General features: G+C 37.5%; 1 protein-coding gene across 1 annotated transcript; it reads left to right on the top strand.

Moving 5' to 3' along the window:
* Positions 1 to 3,014: 3,014 nt before the first annotated feature.
* Positions 3,015 to 4,653, top strand: LOC122663701 (cyclin-U4-1-like). The gene is made up of 2 exons (XM_043859329.1): positions 3,015 to 3,455; positions 4,156 to 4,653. The coding sequence occupies exons 1-2, from the start codon at positions 3,121 to 3,123 to the stop codon at positions 4,409 to 4,411; spliced, it is 591 nt and encodes a 196-aa protein (XP_043715264.1). The 5' UTR covers positions 3,015 to 3,120; the 3' UTR covers positions 4,412 to 4,653.
* The last annotated feature ends 17,077 nt before the right edge of the window (positions 4,654 to 21,730 follow it).

Here is a 21,730-nt window from a genome sequence, read left to right as displayed (position 1 = left end):
ATACACAATAATAATCAACTTCAATATACATTTTTTAAGTGTGAAAAAATAGCAAAAATTTGATCTCTTGTTGCTAACTAATTTCAAACCTCATTACCACAAGTCACTTCGAATGACAATCTATTGTTTTTATTATAAGAAAGGGAGAAGGTTCTCAACGCAAGCGACATAGGAGAGCACACCAAGGAAGGACGATGACACGATTCCGTGAATAAAGGGCAGAGAGAGGGTGCTAATGTACCCTTTGCGGACGACTTAGAAAACATAACTAAAAGGGTCCTTATAGGCGTTACCATGCCTAGTGAACTATTTCACTTCACTAGTTTGCCATTACATGGGTTAGTCCATGTAACAGAGGACCCCACATACATCTCAATGATCAAACTTTATATTAAAACGAGTAGAGGAAGTAGTTAGAATTACAAAAAATTCTATTTTGTATTTTATAATCATTTCCATCTAATGACATTTTGGTAATTTTACTAAAACTTCTAATTATAGTTTGAGAAAACTTTCTTTGCTTACTTTGGACTAAAATTTGTCCATTGAGATGTATGTGTGGTCTTCCATTAGCATATGTACTTCTAAATGGCAAATAATGAAGCATTATAATTCACTGGGCATAGTCACAGTGGATTTTTTTCGCTAAAAAATTATTAAAACTCTGAATTATTTTAGCATTATTCATGCTTCAACATCTTCTATTTATCATTATCTTATGTCATTTTCACCATCACTTTCATATAAAAATTAAGAGAGAGAGAGAGAGAGAGAGGGTTGGGCGTGTGGTGGAGAAGAATTGAACAACCAAGTTCTAATGGTTAATTGCCAAAAATTGCAGTTTCAGCTAAACTTTGGTTGGGCAGTGATGGATCACTTTCTTTTTTCCCCAATTTAATAGTGGGGTTTGATTGGTCGTGTAAAGCTTAACACATATTGTTAATAATAATAATTATATTTGTTGATGACACCTCATAAGGTTGATGTCGACAAGTTTAATTAAGAAATTAATTAATATGCAATGGTACAAAAGTATAATTATTAAATGTGAGAGGGAGATAATATGTTAATTTCAAGTTTCCAACTAATATAACACGAGAAATTAACGCCGGCAGGCGGATTTGGGTCTTCTGTAGCACGACATAGTGTGTAGTGCACCATTCGACGGTCTGCAGTGCATGGGCATGCATCCCAACACATAGGTGGATTGTTAGGCTGCGTATCCATGAGCTGCAGACCATCAAATATACATTACACGCTGTGTCGCGATACAGACGAACCCCACGCACCGGCAAACAAGACGGAGGATATATCTGTACTTTTGTTAGCATCTTTGCTATATGGGCCATGAACAGATTGACATTTGTATTGAAGTCTCGTCCTTTTCCTTTATTTGTTTTACACTTAATTTTTCTCTTTTTTTTCCAAGAATACCCTTTTCCTTTTAAGAAGGTACAGCTAGGTAAGGGTATCATTGTTCTGATTTCAAATTTTGAAACCAAAACCGAGCAGATTTGTTTCGGTTTGATTTGATTTAGTTCTAAACGGCCGGTTTAGAACTATCAATCATCGAACTAAAACCCACAGCATCTAGACATGCCCTAGATTAGTTTGGATCACTTTGAAATCTAATACCATGGCCATGATCTTAGAAAAATCTGGAGCGGATTGGTAGAATCGGTCGATTTCAATTCTGATTTCGACCAAGTCGACTCAACCGTTTTTTGGGTGATTTCCTAGGGTTCAGGCGATTCAAATTGATTCTCGATCAATTTTGATGAGAATAAAAAATTATGGACGCCGATCTCGTTGTCAATTTTCACTTACTTGAACCATGATCATGGCTGATAAGATTTCATAATCTAAAAATGAACTTAGGAGAAAATGGATAAAAAAAGATCTTTTTTTTTTCACGATTCATCAAGAAATCAACCCATCCAAGTACAGGTTTTTTTTTTTTTTGATTGGATGGGAATGAATGAATTAATATTCTAATCTTTTCCCTAAAAAATTCATTAGAACTTCCTTGCCAAAAAAGGAGAAAAAGAAAATGTTACTCCCCCCCCCCCCTCCCCCCTTCCATGTGGCAGATTCCAACTACAATTACATATGATGAAAATAGACATTTTCAACTATTTTATTTAGAAAATAAAAATAAAAATAGTAAGGAGATGTTTTTTTAAGAGCAAAAGTAAAATAGAAGGTGGATTGGGGGTGACATTGACAAATGGACTGTATATGATGAAGACAATTATTTCTCAGTTCATTGGTGCTTTGTCGGTGAAATGCATTCTCCCAAGAGATCATGGGTTCGACTCTCCTGTCTTCACTTCGTACCATAATAGCATCATCGATTAAAATGATCAATGTCGATTCTTATTCAAATCGACTAGAAGTGGGGATTGAATGGATCAATTGGATCAGAATCAACCAACCGGGCTGATCTGATTCCGGTTTTTAAGATCATAAGCACAACTAGTTGCACAAGTGCCTCTTGTTGCCTCTACTCACTATTTGCAGTAAAATTTTAAAATGGTAGGCCTACATATTTTCCTGATAACAATTCAATCTCAATCAAGTGCACTATAACATCAAACTAATTACTTTCATCATATCATCATATCAACTCAAACTTCTTTGAACATTTCTAAATCTTCATAGATGACACCAACTGAACCAAAGACATGAATTATAGTAAAGTGCCCACTCAATCAAACCATCAAGAACCCTAATAATAGTAACCTTTTATTTTCAAATTTCTTCCCCAATAAGCTTCAGTGATGCCCAAATCTTTACTTCTTAAAGAAGGTAAGTTTTGGATTAAAGATTCAAATCCCACCTCAGCACTTAACTTTTTGAGTCATAAAGTGTAACAGACCATCGGAAGGGACATAGCTGTCATGGTTTAAAACCTTGAGGTCATTTTGGTAAATCAAAAAACCACTAATGACCACTCCACCGTCCCGTAAATATTCGTTGTTATATACGCGAGAGACCCAGTTTTCATTACACAGGTTTCTGTCTCAGACAGCTCAGAGCCCACAGAGACAAGAAACCCACAAAAGAAAGAAACATCAAAAACTTGCATCTCTGCAACTCACAATCCCAATCACAACAGCAATGGCTGAGCTTGAAAACCCTAATGAGATGCCTAGGGTTATTACCTTCCTCTCGTCTCTGCTTCAGAGAGTGGCCGAGTCGAATGACATGAACCGTCGGTTGGAGCAGCAGAAGATCTCGGTCTTCCATGGTCTCACTCAGCCCACCATCTCAATACAGAGCTACCTGGAAAGGATCTCCAAGTACGCCAATTGCAGCCCGTCTTGCTTCGTTGTCGCTTATGTTTATCTAGATCGGTTTTCACAGAAGCAACCCTCGTTGCCCATCAATTCATTCAATGTTCATCGATTGCTCATCACCAGTGTCATGGTCGCTGCCAAATTCATGGATGACATGTGAGTTACTAAAATATATATATATTTTTTTAATTCTTCGATCATTCACATCGTTTTCTTTTTCTGGGTTTTTCGAGTTGCTTAAAAGGTTTTCTTTTTCTGCAGTAATTGGATTGAATTTTGATGGGCTTTTCTTTCTTTCTTTCTTCTTGTAGTTTTCTACATCTGGGTTTGGTTTCTTCTGCTCTGTTTAGCTGCGGTTGACGTTCTCTTTTTTCTTTCTTTCTTCTTTTTAATGGATTACTTTAGCAGACTTTAAAGTCTCTCTGAATTCAAATCTATCTTGTGTTTGCGTGAAATTCCAGTTTTAAGAGAAGATTCGATGATTTGATCTCTCAATTTTTTTTGAGTCTCTCTCTGTTCTTCTATAATGAGGCCAGCTTCTGACCTGAATCCCCTGTAAACATCTAAGATGTACTGGAGTAAATCCGGCGCATGTTAGCAATACTGTTTTGGAAACAACTACTGCCCAAAGAGAAAAAAGGAAGACAGCCCTGAGCCATGTGAAAACCTTTTGATCATTCTCAGACAACCACCTAAGATGTGGTAATGCTGTCCATGAAGGGCATTCATGTAATTTCATTGAAAAGACTGTTATAGTACAGGATGTACAGATAAGTAAAAAAAATGAAATGGGTATATTGGTAATTTAACACTTTTTGGGTTTTTGTTTTGTTTCTTCTTGTTTTGGGAATTTCAGGTATTACAACAATGCTTACTATGCAAAGGTTGGAGGGATCAGTACAACAGAGATGAACTTCCTTGAGGTGGATTTCCTGTTTGGTTTGAGCTTCCACTTAAATGTGACACCCACCACATTCCACACCTACTGTTCTTACCTTCAAAGAGAGATGATCCTGCTGGAACCTACTCTAAATCTTGGAAGATCTTTAAAGCTCCATTGTAGCTTCAGTGAGGATGAATCTACCCACCAAACACAACAACTAGCTGTTTAAAGGTGTTGGAATTGGAATTTTCCTTAAGTTAGAGCTAGTGATGGAGAGAGACTCTCTCTCTCTCTCACTCTGCCATTTCCTTCTTTGTCTTTTTTGGCCATATGTGGGTTGGAAAATTGAACCCATGATCATGTGTACTAAAGCCATCTGTTTTTTGTTTCCTTTTCTTGGTTTTTGTTTTTGGTTTTTTGAGTTGTGAACTTCAAGCAGTGGTATATACAGATAGGAATTTCTTCTTTACAGACTGGCTGACTTACTCACTCAACCTTTTTTTTGGTTTTGTTTTTGGTAAAGTCTTATTCACTTAACCCAGTTCTTTACTTTTAATACATTTATGTAAGAATGTGAAAAGATAGATAGATATATTTACTTTTCCAAGATTAGATTTTTCATCTGTAGGGTTATATCTTAGTTTGAGCTAATCTTGAAGGGGAAAAATTAGTAAGTAGGAAAAGTTTTACCTGGAAACTTGGGTAGTTGACAGAATGCATTCTTGTGACTATATAAGTTTGTGGTTAGCTTATTAGAAGGTGAAGATAGTTTCTTCAAAAGATAGTGCTTTAGATTCTTTTGGTGAGGAGACATGGCACATTGTGGGCAACTAAATGGGTAAGGTGACCTTGTTGTTGTAGCTGTGTAAGCTGGATAGTCATGTGAGCATTTTATTAAATCGGACCGGTTTTAAATTTGGTTTAAGGTTGAATTTTAAGTGAACAATGTTAGGGTTTAGGGTTTAAGTACAAGGTTGCTTAAAGCATTACACCCTGAGTATCTAGTTTGGAATACCCAGACTACTGCCTCCAACTAGTATTTATAGGAAACTAGGGTTTAGGTCAGATGGACTAATTACTAGATTGCCCCTCACAGCCTGAGTATTAATACAAGTAGGATTATATTAGAACATATGAAGGGATATTACATAAATACCCTTACAAACAATTCAACCCAAAGATTAAATAGGTTGGACCATGATGAGATTAGCAAATAAATTTGTCTTGTAAACGAGTTTTCGTCTGCTAAGCTGCGCTTAATATATCTATTTGGCATGATTTTTATTTTTGGGTGTCAAACTGGAATGTTATGGGCTTAATTTTCACTCACTTAAGATGATGGTAAATGGATGTAGCAACTCACAATTAAGAAAAATTAAGAACCTATAAGATTGAATAAAAATATAGGGCAATATTCTCCACCTGGGAGTATGGGGCGCAGGCTACGCTTTGGGATGGGCGCGTCATTTTGGTCATTTAGGGGGATGGACCGATCATTTTGCCCACCATTTATGTATCTGGGCGCATCTTGTGCCCCCAGTGTAGAAAACATTTTTTTTTAAAACAAATACTTTTTTTCTAGTATAAGAAACCAACTTCACATCCTCTGTATTAAGCCTATTGGCAAAGATTCCTTGAAAAGTAATCTACAGGTATCAGTGTTCTTTATACTACCAATCATAGAGTTACTTAAATAGACTTTCTTTATGTTTCGAGAAACATGCTTGAGGGGTTGCATGTGGTCCGGTCTAAGAAGGAGGAGGAAGCGGATGCACTGCTTAAGGGCCTTAATTTTTATGGGGTCACACAAAGTCAACCAATTGGGTCTTATTCTTCTTCACTTTCTTTGGGATGGATTGAACCTGGTAGAAATAATCATCCATAACATACATACAAATGTAATTAGGGGAATAAGAAACTTATTTGAACCGTTGATAAATCGAAGTTGATGATGATAAACTCACAATTTACAGTGTTACAAATCTGCAAATAGATAGAAAAATTTACAGAATCGATGGAGTTGAGTTGTGCCATCGGTCACTCCCCTTAAGATTGCAGACACCCTTATAGTGCAAACCGAGTTCTTACAAATCAATTTCCAAGATAAAATAAATTTATAGGCCCCTCCAGTAATTACTAAGTCATGTCGGGACACTTCAAAGTTGGGTTCAATTAAACATAAACGACGCCAATGTATAGAGAAATGAGCTAAACCTCTTCTCTATGTATAGAAGAGGAAGAGACAATACAAAAGAGTGTCTCCAAACGAGACATGTCCAAACATCATGTCTTTTCTCACAAAATATGTTTGTTAACCATTCAAACATGTCTTTCCAAAAATATTTATATATATATGTTTTCCGATAATCACACGATTAACACATATTGGTCATTTAGGTGCTTATTAAAAAAAGACAACCCTCTAACAAACGTTTTACAAAATATGATAATATTTTGAATTATCTATATTAAAAACATTTAAAATTCTAATAGAACCCAAAGGAAAATGTTTGGGTTTGAATTTTTTGAGTGGCCACTTTTGCACAAAAATGCTAAAGGTTAAGACCATATTCAAACTCATCCCTCTTAAGATCCAGCATAAATGGGACCAAGAGTGGATAATAGCCTTAACCGAAATTTATTCAAAAAAAGGGAAAATTCTCAATTGTATTATGCTTATATTTTTTTGTCGGACAAGAGATCTCTACTTGGTTGCATGGTATCAACACAGGCGTCTGGACCAATGGGAGGGCACGCCTAAGTATCTACCCAAGGGACAGAGGCATCATGTCACGGTGCTCTGTAAGAGGGCTTAAGAAACACCACCAAGTGGAAGTCTTTTTCCCTTTCTTGTCCATCTATTCCAAAAAATGATCTTTGAGTTTTTGATGATAGAGTGCAAGCTCCTAAGAAATCTCGATTCGAGTCTTCTGTCTTCACCTTGTCCCCCCGACTCCCATATCATTAAAAAAAAAACACCACTGTGATCATTTTAAGAAACTTTATTTTAAAAAGTAAAGAAATGAAAATTTTAACTGAAATTTCACATAATATCAGAAAAAAAAAAAGTGATGTGAAAATTTAATCCAAAATTTTTTTTGCACCAACCAAGTTGTCACATGGCCAGCAAATATCTGCTCAACTATTTACAACAATAGCTAGAAGACTCACATGTTCATTAGACTTGCTACTAAAGAAAGTTTGAGATTTGAAAACCCAAACATTGCGGTTTCTTTGATTTGTTTACCAAGAAGCTCATTCTTATTATATTGCACATATTAGGTTAGGACTGTTAGGTCATCCTAGCTTGTAGTTCTTCACGTATGGACTAAGAAAGACAGAAGCCAGCCAACCGTAAACCCCTCCAGTGTAGGAATATACCATACAAGATGAGAATATTCTTACCTTGTCAATTCAAGAGTAGTACACTTCTATAATAACCTATGTAATTGGTTGCATAATACATAAAAACAAGTTTTTCTTAAGCCACGGTGAATGAGAATCTATTTATCATGGGGCATCAGATGCGTATGGGAGGATATCAATAGGGTATTTTGAGGGAACATACTAAAACTCGATCTATAGGGATTTGTGAAACCCTAGGATGGTGTGGTAAATGAAAACTTTCTTCTATTACATAATATTCCTCTTGGTATCTGCTGTGAAAATTGGCTATTCCCCATGATGTGAATTGGTAAAATAGTATAAAACTATAGGATTGAGTTTCCCTCAGTCACGGTGACAGAGGTATTCCTTCACCATTGCCCATCATTGCACTTGAATGACTGTCTAAAAACAATAGAGGGCATTTCTGACCTCCAACATATAGGGGAGAGTTAGATCATACATTTTATATGTTCAATATATTAAATCATTGATGTATAATTAAATGTAAATTATGATACTTAATCCTTCACCCTAATAGTGCATACATTTATACACACGGAATATATCTATGTATATATATATATATATACAAGACTGAGGCGGGTTCAGCCCAAGCCCATCCCGGCCCAGCCTCGGGCATGTATAACCCAACTCTAGCACAACCCACAATTTGAAAAGCCCATCTGAGACCCTGAAATTTTAGGGCCTCGGATCGACCTAGCAGGGCCAAACTTGCACCTCTAGTACTCACTAGGATTTGAAACTGATTATTTGTTATCGAACACTTTCTTCCGTGTCATTAACAAATGAGCTTTAAAAATGTCAGACAATTTAGAGCAACAATAAGGACCAAAGAAGACAAGTAGACAACCCTTATCACATGTCAACTCCAAGAAACAAACCTGCCTTGGGGCTAACGAGGAATCAGGATTCTCCTCCATTCTGTATGGGTCACAGTGTTAAACCAAGTAGATCAAAAAAGTCTTATAGATTTGGGCCCAAATCAAAAGTGAACAGGCCCACTTAACAAGGTCGTTATGCTAAGCAATGTTGGGCTAAAATTGCTTAATATAATATTTTGGGATTTGGGATGTTCAGCCAGTGCAACTACAGCGGCGGAACTTGCTTCATAGTGCAGTAACAGCCTTAGTAAGTTCGGGAATGGTATTAAAACGGGTATGGAATATGGATGGCAATAATAGTTTTCAAAAATATTGTACGTACGACAGTAATATAATACATGTTTAGTACATGATTAATACAATCATCTTGTAAGAAAAAATACGAGTATATATTCTCCTTGCATGAAATGACTTCATTGGCCTTCGATGTACAATGTCATTTGGTTGCACCTAATTGGTGCACTCCCATATGCCGCTTACTCAATGAACCTTCTCTCCTTTTGTTTTGTTTTTTTTTTTTTCCTAACAATTTTGAAAATTCATATCTTTTAATTCGTAAGTCTGATTTTTGAGAACCAGTGTCACTACGAAGCTTATTCCTAGGGATGTGAACGGATCGGAATTGGCTCGGATAGTGCTATATCCGCATCTGCATCCGATTAGCTTTCGGACAAATTCGGATAGTGCTAAATGGATACGGATCGGATACTTTATCCGTTTACATGTAAATATAGCTTTTCGGATAGCTATAGCCTATTCGTATCCGTATCTGTTTAGCTTTCGGACGGATTCGGATAGTGCTAAATGGATACAGATCGGATATTTTATCCGTTTACATGTAAATATAGCTTTCGGATAGCTATAGCCTATCCGTATCTGTATCCGTTTAGCTTTCGGATGGATTTAGATAGTGCTAAACAGATATGGACGTGGATACGAAAATGGATTTCGGCTATTCATTTACATCCTTACTTATTCCGAGTATTATACAATGATATATAATTTGGACACTGATTCGGCAACAAATTGTTTAATAATTCCTTTCAAATGTGGGGCTCACACAATAAAATGTTTTCCCCTTTTATTTTTTTGCCTTAAAATTTTGAAAATTCATATCTTTTAATTCGTAAGTCGGATTTTTAAGAACCATTGTCGCTACGAAGCTTATTCCGAATATTTTTTTTTTTTGGGGTTAAAGAATTCCGAATATTGTACAATGATATGTAATTTGAGACTCAATGTGGGACTCACATGATAAAAAAAAAAAAACCAGATAAATCACACTTTATCGGGCCATCTTCAAATATCAAGCATTTTATGTTATAGACATGTTTATTATTTCTAGAGACATCCACATGGGCCCGAGTTCAACTCCAAAAAGACTAACTTTGGTCAAGCCCAAAATTGGTTCAACAATGAACCAAAAAGATAATTGGTTGTTGTGTGACACATGGTCTGAGCAATAGATATATCTTTATGTATAGACTTGTTTATTATTTGTAGAGACATTCACATTGGCCCGAGTTCTAATCCAAAAAGACTAAATAGAACGATATAGGCTAATGCGTACCAATGATCACGTTCCGTAAGACAATAAATGGCCCCTAAAGGTGTTGTCAGATAATCACAAATTGGCCTCTAAGCAGAGAGAGAGAGTGAGAGAGAGAGAGAGAGAGGTTATTAACAACATCAAAATGGTCTCGGACATCCTTTATTTATAGCAAAAAATGTCTCTTGAAGGTACCCCTTTGAATAGGTGTGCCTCTTTATTTCAACAGATGGGATTTAAAGATTTCAATCGAAGTTCTGTGAATGAACCTGTACAAATAGATCTATCTTTACATATAGACATGTTTATTATTTGTAGAGACATCCCCATAGGCCTGAGTTCTAGTCCAAAAAGACTAACTTTGGTCAAATCCAAAATTGGTTCAACAAAGAACCAAAAAGATAACTGGCTATTGGTGACACATGGCCTAAGCCACATGTTCAAATAGATATATCTTTATGTATAGACATGTGTATTATTTGTAGAGACATCCACATGGGCCTGAGTTCCAATCCACAAAGATTAAATAGAATAATATCCAGGTTAAGGCATACCAACGGGCACTTTCCTTAAGTAGACGCCCTCTAAAGGTTTTGTAGAGTAATCATGAATCGCCCTCCAAGATCCAACAGCCTTGTGGAAAGTGTTGTATAACCGAAAAATGGAATTGCAGAAAGAGAGAGAGAGATCATTATTAACAACACCAAAATGGCCTGGGACATCCTCTATTTATAGAGAAAAAATGTCTCTTGAAGGTACCCCTTTGAATAGGCGTGCCTCTTAATTTCAACAAATGAGATTTAAAGATTTCAATTCGAGTTCTGTTAGTGAACCTGTACAAATAGATCTATCTTTCCATATAGACATGTTTATTATTTGTAGAGACATCCACAAGTGCCCGAGTTCTAGTCCAAAATTGGTTCAACAAAGAACCAAAAAGATAATTAGCTGTTGTGTGACACATGGCCTAAGCCACTTGTGCAAATAGATATTTCTTTATGTATAGACATGTTTATTATTTATAGAGACATCCACATGCTCCACACAGACTAAATAGAATGATATTGGTTAAGGTTTTACACTTTCCTTAAGACCATAGACACCCCTAACAATGTCATCGGGTAACCGTGAATTGGCCTCCAAGATACAACAACCTTATGGAAAGTGTTGTATACCCGAAAATAGAGGAGTTGCAGAGAGAAGGAGTTGCATCCACAGAGAGAGAGAGAGAGAGAGAGAGAGAGAGAGAGAGAGAGAGAGAGCATTATTAACAACATCAAAATGGCTTGGGACATTCTCTGTTTATAGAGGAAAAATGTCTCTTGAACTTACTCCCTTGAATAGGTGTGCCTCTTAATTTTAACGAATGGGATTTGAAGTTTTTGTTCTGAGTTTTTTGAGTGAACCAGTACAAAGAGATATATCTTTACATATAGGCATGTTTATTATTTGTAGAGACAACCACAAGTGCCCGATAATCGAGATCTTCTACTTCTGCCTGCCCCTATTGCTGTGTGCACCCCACACACAAACAAGGCTGAAAATATCACCTTACCCCTGCCTGAGTGGGGGTAAGGCTATATTTTCTGCCTTGCTTGTGTGTGGGGCGCACGATAGTACTAGGCAGGCAGAAGTAGAGGATCTGGATCCAGTGCCCGACTTCTAGTCCAAAAAGACTAACTTTGGTTGGACTCAAAATTGGTAAAACAAAGAACCAAAAAGATAATTGGCTGCTATGTGACACATGGCCTATGCTTCCTTAGCTCGACACGACACACGCATGTGTGAGTGTGTGACACATGGGAATAGGGATACTTCAGTTCTAGGAACCCTACCCTTAGTTTTCCATTCCTACTTCTTAACCATTTGACGTCTACTCTCACTTGACTAAACATTCCTCACAAAATCAGCACTTACTCACATGTTTTTAGTGCACAATAGCGGAGTGGGTATCGATCAACTCGGTAACCAAAACGGTATTGAATTGGTATCTACATTGATTGGACAAATTTACCCCTGATTCTCCTTTAAAAATGAGTTTTTGTTTTTAATCATTTAATCCCTTATCCGTAATGTGTCACCTATACAATATAGGCATGGTATCGGGATCGATCACATGTAATTGGGTGATACATACCCATGGTTTTAGTGCACGGTATCAGAACGGATATCAGCAACATGCAAAATCGATACGATACTTGTATGGTATCGGCTTGGATCGATTATATCGAATAAAATTACCCCCAAATTTCCTTTAAAATGAGTATTTGACAATTTTACCCCATGTCCATACCGTGCTAATAACGATATGGTATTAATATGGTATCAATATCGGTGACTAGCAAAACCAGTACGTATCAAACCATACGATACCGATACTATTTTTTGTTGAGGTAAAAGAATAATTATTCAAATACCGACACTTACAACCATGACCTAAACATACCCATGCTCTCTCAAAAAGCAAACACAGAAGGACAGAAGATCATGTGGTAAACCCAAACCACCAAATTTCAAAAACAAAAAAAAAAGTTTGAAACTTTTAAAACAGCTAAAAAGTTAAAAAGTATAAAAACTGCAGAACGCTAAAGACAAAATATAAAAAAAGGGAGAGAATTTTTATTATTTTTTCTCTTGGTAAAAAGGTTGGAGAGGACAGAAAGTACTTTTATGAATGTGCTCGAAAAAACCCGACAAAATAAAAAGGAAGAAGCAAAGGACAGAAAGTACATTCCGGCATGCGCTCGAAAAAACCCATCGGAAATAAAAATACAGAACATGCAGACAGACCACAAGATGAACAGGAATGCAAACATGACCGGAGGATTGGTAAGCACCTCGCTCTCTCGTACTGCAAGGGTTTTTTTTTTTTTTGGTGAATAAACTTTGTTAACGCTAGAAAAACATTTTAGACTAAGTTGAAGAACAAAGAGAGAGAGATACAAGGGATGGAGTATCCTACAAATACAATATAGGGTCGAGCCGTCTAAAGAGGCAAGACAATCAGCCACGGCATTAGCTTCCCTAAAAGAATGAACAAACGATAACTGGTTGAAGGATAGACTTATGACTCGACAATCTGCTATGATGTGAGCAATCCTCTAAGGCATTGGAGTTGCTACTCCAGTCAAAAGCTGAATAATCGTCAGATTATCGCTCTCAATGATTAAACATTGGAACCTCTGTGGGTGAAGGAAAACTGTCTCTTTATTAGTTTAACTCTTCTTAATCTACACACACACACCAAAAAAATAAAAAAGAAAAAGAAAAAACCACCATGGAACTATATTCGTACTGTAACGGTTGGATTTGTGTCAGAACTCAGAAGATTAGGTTCCGGTAGCAAAATAAAAAGCTATTCCCGATAGCCATTCTCTCTTCCATGATTGAAAAGGGTGTCTGTCCTCTCACGCCATTCTCTCTTCCACGAGCTTTTCACAACCCTCTGCTACATCAACTTTCCTCTCTAGCACGACCCCCTCTGCAACTGGACTTGACAACAACCAAGGTGACTCTCTCTCTCTCCCTCTCCCTCTCTTTCTCAAGCAGAATCTCTAAACCCTGAGATTTCAGGGAGTTTAGGGTTTCTTCCATGAAAAAGAAAAAAAAATCCAAAACCTGCGTTCTTTCTTTATTTCTCTCTGGAAAAGAAAAAGAAATCCCTAAAAGAAATAGCCCCTCCCCTGCGTTCTTTCTTTATTTCTCTCTGAAAACCCCTGCCTGAAATTTCCAAAAAAAACTCTGTTGAAACTGGAAAATCCAAAACCCAAGAAAAGAAATGAAGAAGAAATCGCATCCAAACTTTCTGATTCTATCTCTCTTCCTCTCTGAATAAAAAATAGAAGATCGTAGGGTTGCAGGGGAGCCCTAAAAACCCAACAAATACCATACGATTCCTTGCATTATCATATGATTTCTTGCAATTTTTTTTCTAACTTTAACTTATGGGATTTGATTTTGCAGGAAAAACTAGAGAGAAAGTTGGTTCAGCAGTGAACCAAGTTTAGTTCATACCTGCAATCTCCAAAAAGTGAGTTGATTTTGGTGTTTACCTTTGTGCATTTTTTTCTTATCTTCTTTCATGTTGCTTGGTTTCCATTCGAACTTCATAGTTAAAATAATATCTATTGATTTCTGGTCTTAAGCCTGAGGTTAATCTTTCATATATTCAAGTTCAAACAACTGCTCTGTTACTTGAAATATTCAGTTGTAGGCCTATTGCACCAACTAGAGTTACAGGAAACATAATATTTTTAGGTTTGAAAAAGTCACCAGGGTGGGACTATACTGTTGTTGAAGTCCCTGTCCAGTTTACTTAATCTTTGAGAAGTTACAGCTCTTGTTTCAGCCTTCTAGTTCACCATCAGTTGTCCTTTTTAATTTCTAAAAGTGTTTACTCATAAATACAACCTCGGGGTTGTGTTTGGTAAATCCAGAATAATCCAATTTCTGGAAACTACATTAAATTTATGGAATCTGTTAAACTTCTCAGTCTTCCTCATTCCACCCAATTGATCCAGGTGACCACTGTGGTTTCAGAACTTCATTGTGATTCTAGTTTCCATCCTAAAATCTGAACCACACCACATTAATATAGGTAATGTGACCTATCTTCTCTATTTTCTAGTTGTTGATTAGGTCCCGGTAGAAAAATAAAAAGCTATTCCCGATAATCATTCTCTCTTCCATGATTGAAAAGGGTGTCTCTCCTCTCACGCCATTCTCTCTTCCACGATCTCCGCACAACCCTCTGCTACATCAGCTTTCCTCTCTAGCACGACCCCCTCTACAACTGGGCTTGACAACAACGAAGGTGACTCTCTCTCTCTCTCTCTCTCTCTCTCTAAGCAGAATCTCTAAACCCTGAGATTTCAGGGAGTTTAGGGTTTCTTCCAGGGAAAAGAAAAAGAAATGCAAAACCTGCGTTCTTTCTTTATTTCTCTCTGGAAAAGAAAAAGAAATCCCTAAAAGAAATAGCCCCTCCCCCGCGTTCTTTCCTTATTTCTCTCTCTGAAAACCCCTGCCTGAAATTTTCAAAAAAAACTCTATTGAAACTGGAAAATCCAAAACCCAAGAAAAGAAACAAAGAAGAAAACCCAGCCAAACTTTCTGCTTCTATCTCTCTTCCTCTCGGCATCAAAAATAGAAGATCATAAGGTTGCAGGGAAACCCTAACAACCCCAAAATACCATACAATTCCTTGCAATGTCATATGATTTCTTGCAAATTTTTTTTTTCTAACTTGAACTTATGGGATTTGATTTTGCAGGAAAAACTAGAGAGAAAGTTGGATCAGCAGTGAACCAAGTTTAGTTAATACCTGCAATCTCCAAAAAGTGAGTCGATTTTGGTGTTTACCTTTGTGCATTTTTTTCTTATCTTTGTTCATGTTGCTTGGTTTCCATTCGAACTTCATAGTTAAAATAATATCTATTGATTTCTGGTCTTAAGCCTGAGGTTAATCTTTCATATATTACAAGTTTAAACAACTGCTCTATTACTCGAGGTATTCAGTTGCAGGCCTATTGCACCAACTAGTTACAGGAAACATAATATTTTTAGGTTTGAAAAAGTCACCAGGGTGGGACTATACTATTGTTGAAGTCCTTGTCTAGTTTACTTAATCTTTGAGAAGTTACAGCTCTTGTTTCAGCCTTCTAGTTCACCATTAGTTATCCTTTTCAATTGTGTTTGGTAAATCCAGAATAATCCAATTTCTGGAAACTACATTAAATTTTTGAAATCTGTTAAACTTCTCAGTCTTCCTCATTCCACCCAATTGATCCAGGTTACTACTGTGGTTTCAGAACTTCATTGTGATTCTAGATTCCATCCTAAAATCTGAACCACACCACATTAATATAGGTAATGTGACCTATCTTCTCTGTTTTCCAGTTGTTGAGTGGGTTGTTCCATTCCTACTGAACTTGAACGTAGTTAGGCTCACGCAACACAGTACCTACAGAAATCAACTGCCTTGGTTACCAGGGGGTTTTTCTTGTCTTAGGTTGATTTGCTAACAAAGGTATAGGCTGGATTGGGGAGGGAAGGGGTGGGATAGGGGCATGGCCTTGGGTTGTGTTGATAAATCTGATTTCACTTAGGCCACATGCTTATGTGGGTGATTTGCAGTTGTTTTTAAGTAATGATATCCTGAGAAAGGGGATTCGATCAATTGAGAAATCAAGAAAGCTTCAAGAGAGTTCTTTGTCTCCATTGTTAAGTTTTGGTGTTGCAGAGAGGGAAACCCTGCATTTTCAATAGTAGTTTTCTTTGTGCAACAGGTATTATAAATCAAATTCTAGATCATACCCAGCTGAGTGAAAATTTAAGGTGTAAATTACTCATACTAAAAATCATTAATTAAAAGAGTGTTTGGATGATCTTGACTTGGACTAGAGTGTTTATGTTAGAATAAGAAAGAAAAAAAAAAAAAAAAAAGAACAAAAGAAAGGAGAGAGCTGAACATGAGAAAAAGAGTTTCCGATGTTCCCATGTTCAAAAGAGAAGTGATGCTTGTGAGTGTGATTTAGAAGGTAAGTGCATGTTTTGTGTGTTGTGACAACACACTTTGGAGTTTGTATTGTTTGAACTTTGAAGGTTGAAGCCCTTCTCTCTTTCTCTCTCTCTTTTTCTTCTTTTGTGAGTTCAGAAAATAGAAAATTTGCCAACAGTGGGTGTGTTGCTACTTGACTCTTTTTATTAGTGGTAGTTTATTTAGGACATAGATACTCAAGTTATGTTGGATTTATTTGTTTGAGTGATTAATGGTAGATCATTGAGGACATGGATACATTGTTTGTTGATTTTTATCAAAATAAGTATAAATAATTTTAAGTATTATAGTATTATTTATGATAATGAGTAATATAATCATAATTATTAAAGATTAATAATGAACATAATGCCATTTATGTAAAATTTTTGTATCAAAGAAGTGATTTTGTAAAATGTCTATCAAACACTGTTTTTGTTCTTTTTCTATTCGTGGAACAAAAATGTAACAGTTTTACCAAATGTTGTTTTATTCCACGATATTATTCTCACAGCACAGAATCGAAAAAGAGCACTTCTGTGAAAAGAACATTCTCCCAGAACGAATGTGTTACCAAACGGGACCTTATTGTTTTGCAGAGTCCAGCTTCATCATCAAGTGAGGATTCGTTTCTCGCTGTAACGGCTCTCCCTTAGTTCTCGGGAGACCTGGTTTCTCGGCGGAGCCCTAACTGGACGGAAAGGAGCTCTCACTCTATCCTGATTTCTCGGTGAAGCCCTAACCTGGTTTCCCCAGCTCAGGTAAGTAACTCACACACTCACACACTCACACACTCTCACGTTCACCCCGATTATCTCTCTGCACTACTCACCACTACCCGCCCTCTCTGTCCCATTCAATACTCTCTCTCTGCCCTACTCACCTCCCCCATCTTAGATTGTCTCCGATTATCTCTCACTCACCTGTCCAGTCCCATTCCCCTTTCCCAGCACCACGCTCACTCCACACTCCTACATTTCTACGACACCCCAGCCCATACCTGATCTCCTTCGTTTCAGTTTTCACCCTAGATTCTCTCTGAATCTCTCTCAACCACCATCTTACCCCACTCCCAAAAGATTTTCTCCCAACCCGATTCCCTTCCACCTTCCTGTCCTTTCCCGACTACCCAACCCCATCTCTGAATTTATCTCTGTCGAACTTTGTCCTATCACCAATCACCCCCTACCCTCCACTCCAGACTATACCTCTCGTATCTGTCCACACACCCCTACCCCATACCTCGTCTCTCCCTTACCATTCTCGATCCTCCTGCTAGACACCTCTCTCCCAACCCCTGACTTTCCCCCCTTACCCACATATCAGCACCTCTCTTTCTCTCTCTGTCCCCATCCCTGTATTTAACTTTGTCCTATCACCAATCACCCCCTACCCTCCACTCCAGACTATACCTCTCGTATCTGTCCACACACCCCTACCCCATACCTCGTCTCTCCCTTACCATTCTCGATTATCCTGCTAGACACCTCTCTCCCAACCCCCGACTTTCCCCCCTTACCCACATATCAGCACTGCTCTTTCTCTCTCTGTCCCCATCCCTGTATTTTAACTGTGGCTGCCTCTGTGCTAGTTGAACTCTGGTAACTGCTGGCGCTGCTACAGCTGTGAAGGGTCCCTGTTTGTTGCTGTGTTTTGCTCTTTTACTCTGTTCTTCTGTATATTACTCTGCTTTGCTATTACATTGCTGCTTCTTGTACCCTGCCTTGCTATTACATTTTGCTACTGCAGCTGTTGTTCTATTAGTTTGCTGCTTCTATTCCCCTGTTCTATTACCCTATTTTGCTATATATTGTTCTTTACATTGTTGGTATATATTGTTCTCTACAATTTGCTTCTAATTCCCCCCTTGCGTGCTTTATATTATTCTAACACTCAGTTTGCTGTGTATTGTTCTATTACACTGCTGCACTGCTGCACCTGTGTTATGCCCCATCACTGCTTGCTTTTATTGCTTATTGTCTAGTCCACTATATAGACCTGTTGTGCTGTTTTGCACTTTACTTTTCTGGCCTTCGACCAAACCAGTCTCAGCCCAAGACCAGTTGTTGCTACTGCTTGCGGGGCTATCCTCTGGAGTTGGGGTATATCACACTGGTAAGAGTTATTAGGACTGACATAGTCTCTACGGTAAGAACTATTGGTCCCATTAGTTGGAGACCCAATAAACATCTGCTAACAGTGCTAATTTCTTGCTGGTGTGTAAACTATAACTAGTGATTTTAGTAATTGTTTACTACTCTGGGTTGAATCTAGGACAGAAACTTAAGATTATGAAGCTTTATTGTTCTCTGTTCTTATTTTGATATGTGAATATATTTTGACAGCTATTAGGTTGTTTATGATTGTATGTTAATATCATAAAACCCTTTCTTATTTACATAGGCATTGTCATCCTTTTGGTTGCTGTATGTCATCTATTTATGCACTGTCTACTACTTGATTGCTAATTTATTGGTATCGTGTTATTATCACAAGAGCCTTCATTTACCCTACTGTCTATTCTTAAAATTCTGGTAGAGCCCGTTATGTTTTTGTTTGTTATTGAATCTAGCTTCTTTTGTTTGGCCTGATCTGTTGTAGACTTGATCAGCATTTTTATATATGTCATGTTATGCTACCTACCCCTCATATTTACTCTAATCTGAACTACTTGTTTACCCCTCCTATTTGTTTTTTAATTGAGTCTTGTGCATCTATCGTGCTTATCTCACTTTGCTCTGATTTATCACTTTTGTTTTGACGAGACCGCTTGTATAATGTATTAAGTAACCTCTTGGCCCTTTACCCTATTAACCATATTTTTTTAAATTCCACCTATATAGTATTTATCCTATACTACTAGTGCGTCAGGTAGGCAGCCGACACTATATCTTCAGTACTAATCTTGTTCATAAGCGTAGGATTAGATTTGCATCATGGAACATCGGATCTTTGACGGGTAAGAGTATAGAGCTGAAAGATGTTATGCGGCGAAGAAGGATTAATGTTGCATGCATTCAAGAAATGAGATGGAAGGGTCACAAAGCCAAGTCGTTAGATGACTTCAAACTATGGTATTTGGGAAATGAAAGCGGGAGAGGGGAAATGGGCATAGTTGTGGACAAAGGAACGAAGTAGTGGATGTTAAAAGATTTGGAGATAGGATTATATCTATCAAGTTGGTGCTTGACAACGAGATTATCAACATAGTTAGCATGTACGTATCCTAGACAGGATTAGAAACTGGGGTGGACGGGCAAATCCGACCGTGCTTTCGTTTCAGATGTAAGGGTGTCCTCTGTAACAATCCATGGTACATGTTGGATCTTATACCAATCATATTCCACATTTTTAGGGAGAATCCTAGCCATAAAATTCTCAGACATATTCTTTAGTGCCAATTCTTCAAATGTGGTCATATATTGTTATCCTTCGGGAAGGGTCTTTAGCTGCAAGCATGCAATGATTTTCAGAAGCTTGATGTTAGACATTACCCCTTCCTCTACTCTCCACTCCTCTAATTCATTTAACCACACTAGTTCTAGTTTTTTGAGCTCAGGATACCCTCTTGCAGAGCAGATCAATGTCTTTCCCTTGTACGCTTCCAAGGACAATACAAGAGTTTGTAAGTGAGACAGCTTCTCTAGCGTTGCCATTGGGTCCTCCATCAAACCGGACAAATGCAAGTGTAAGTGAGTGATGCTTTAAAGGAAGTTTGACAGCTTCTCTAGTGTTGCCATTGGGTCCTCCATCAAACCGGACAAATGCAAGTGTAAGTGAGTGATGCTTTGAAGGAAGTTTGACAACTTCTCTAACTTTCCTGACAGATTCAGCTCGTAAAGATGCACATAATCTGAGAATTTCAATTATGGGAAGAAGTCGTCAACAGTTAAACTTAAGAATTGAAGATTCTTTAGTTCCCAAGCAATAGAATTTGACCACTTGGTTGAACTTGAGATCCCTGTTACTTTTAATGTCTGTAATCGTCAACCGTTCCAAGCCACGCTCAATCCAACTACCCGCCATTATACTTGACAAAGTTAGCAGTTGTCTTAGATTTCCAATTCTTGATGGGGAATTTGTATATCCCCACTCTTAATTGATCTATTTGCTGAAAACAACACTTGGTATACATTAACTTTTTATGTTGGAAGTTGGATCTCCTAGGGGTGGAATCATTTGAGGTACTTAGGGTTGAGAGGTAACAACATAACAAGTCTCCCACAAGCCATTTCCAATCTTATGAACCTACAAACCATTGACCAAAATCCACCACAAAGAAATTTTCAGTATTGTTAGGGCAATAGTCTCTGAGTACATTCCCCCTGATAGAAGAACGAACGCAAATTTGGTATTGAAAAGTCACGGGAGATACACTTACGAAGATGATGACAATAGCCAGAAACAGATACTCTATAGGCTTGAACTGGGGATTCATTTTTAATTAGGCGAGCATCCAAAAAATTATCATCCATGGCTACTGATATGGATAGATTCCATAACATGTCATGGATGCAGCATTTTTTAATTCGCGAATTGGATCTGCTCGACACTTGAAAGATACAACAATCAATCTACTCCTCTAAATAATCTTTTGTTGCTTCCTCCAATGTTTCGTCACCCTTCTGTTCTACAAGTCCCTTCGCAACCCATAGTTGAGTTAATTTTCTTGGGCGAGCGGTAGCAGCGCTCGAGCACTATTATTATAAATTAATAATAGCAGCGCTCCATCAATCTGAGCTGTTAAATTGTTATGATCTAATCTAAAACGTTCAATTTATTAAACCACCTTACCTATTGTTTACCCACCTAGTCGGTGAACCACATTAATAATAGCAGTGTTCCGTCTCTTTCAAACATGATCCCCAAAATCTGATTTGTACCAAAAAAAATAAAAATAAAATTCCCAAGAGAGTCCACGTTATCCTCTTCAAACTTTGGAAGTTGTGAACAGCTAGGTGATGAAATGAGACTTGAGAAACAAAGTCATTTTAGACTTCACCAAACGGGTGAATCGAACATTCGTATTTATCATCCGATATCCGTATCCGATATACAACATCATTCAGCCAAGTCCCAAATGAATTTTTGTTCTAAATGATCTCTCTCTCTCTCTCCAATTCCTTGGCAAATACCAATATCGATTCCTAGCCGAACCCGTATCGGTGGGTTGGT

The sequence above is a fragment of the Telopea speciosissima genome, chromosome 6 (assembly GCF_018873765.1).
Source record: "Telopea speciosissima isolate NSW1024214 ecotype Mountain lineage chromosome 6, Tspe_v1, whole genome shotgun sequence".
Classification (NCBI taxonomy): Eukaryota; Viridiplantae; Streptophyta; class Magnoliopsida; order Proteales; family Proteaceae; genus Telopea; species Telopea speciosissima.
Note: the sequence above shows the minus strand (reverse complement) of the source record. Positions and strands in the feature narration are given on the sequence as shown.

Bases quoted from the DNA above. Each gene is read 5' to 3' on its own strand.
- LOC122663701 (XM_043859329.1), top strand. From the start codon at position 3,121: ATGGCTGAGCTTGAAAACCCTAATGAGATGCCTAGGGTTATTACCTTC. The intron at 3,456-4,155 runs GTGAGTTACTAA...TGGGAATTTCAG, and splicing joins GCCAAATTCATGGATGACAT to GTATTACAACAATGCTTACT.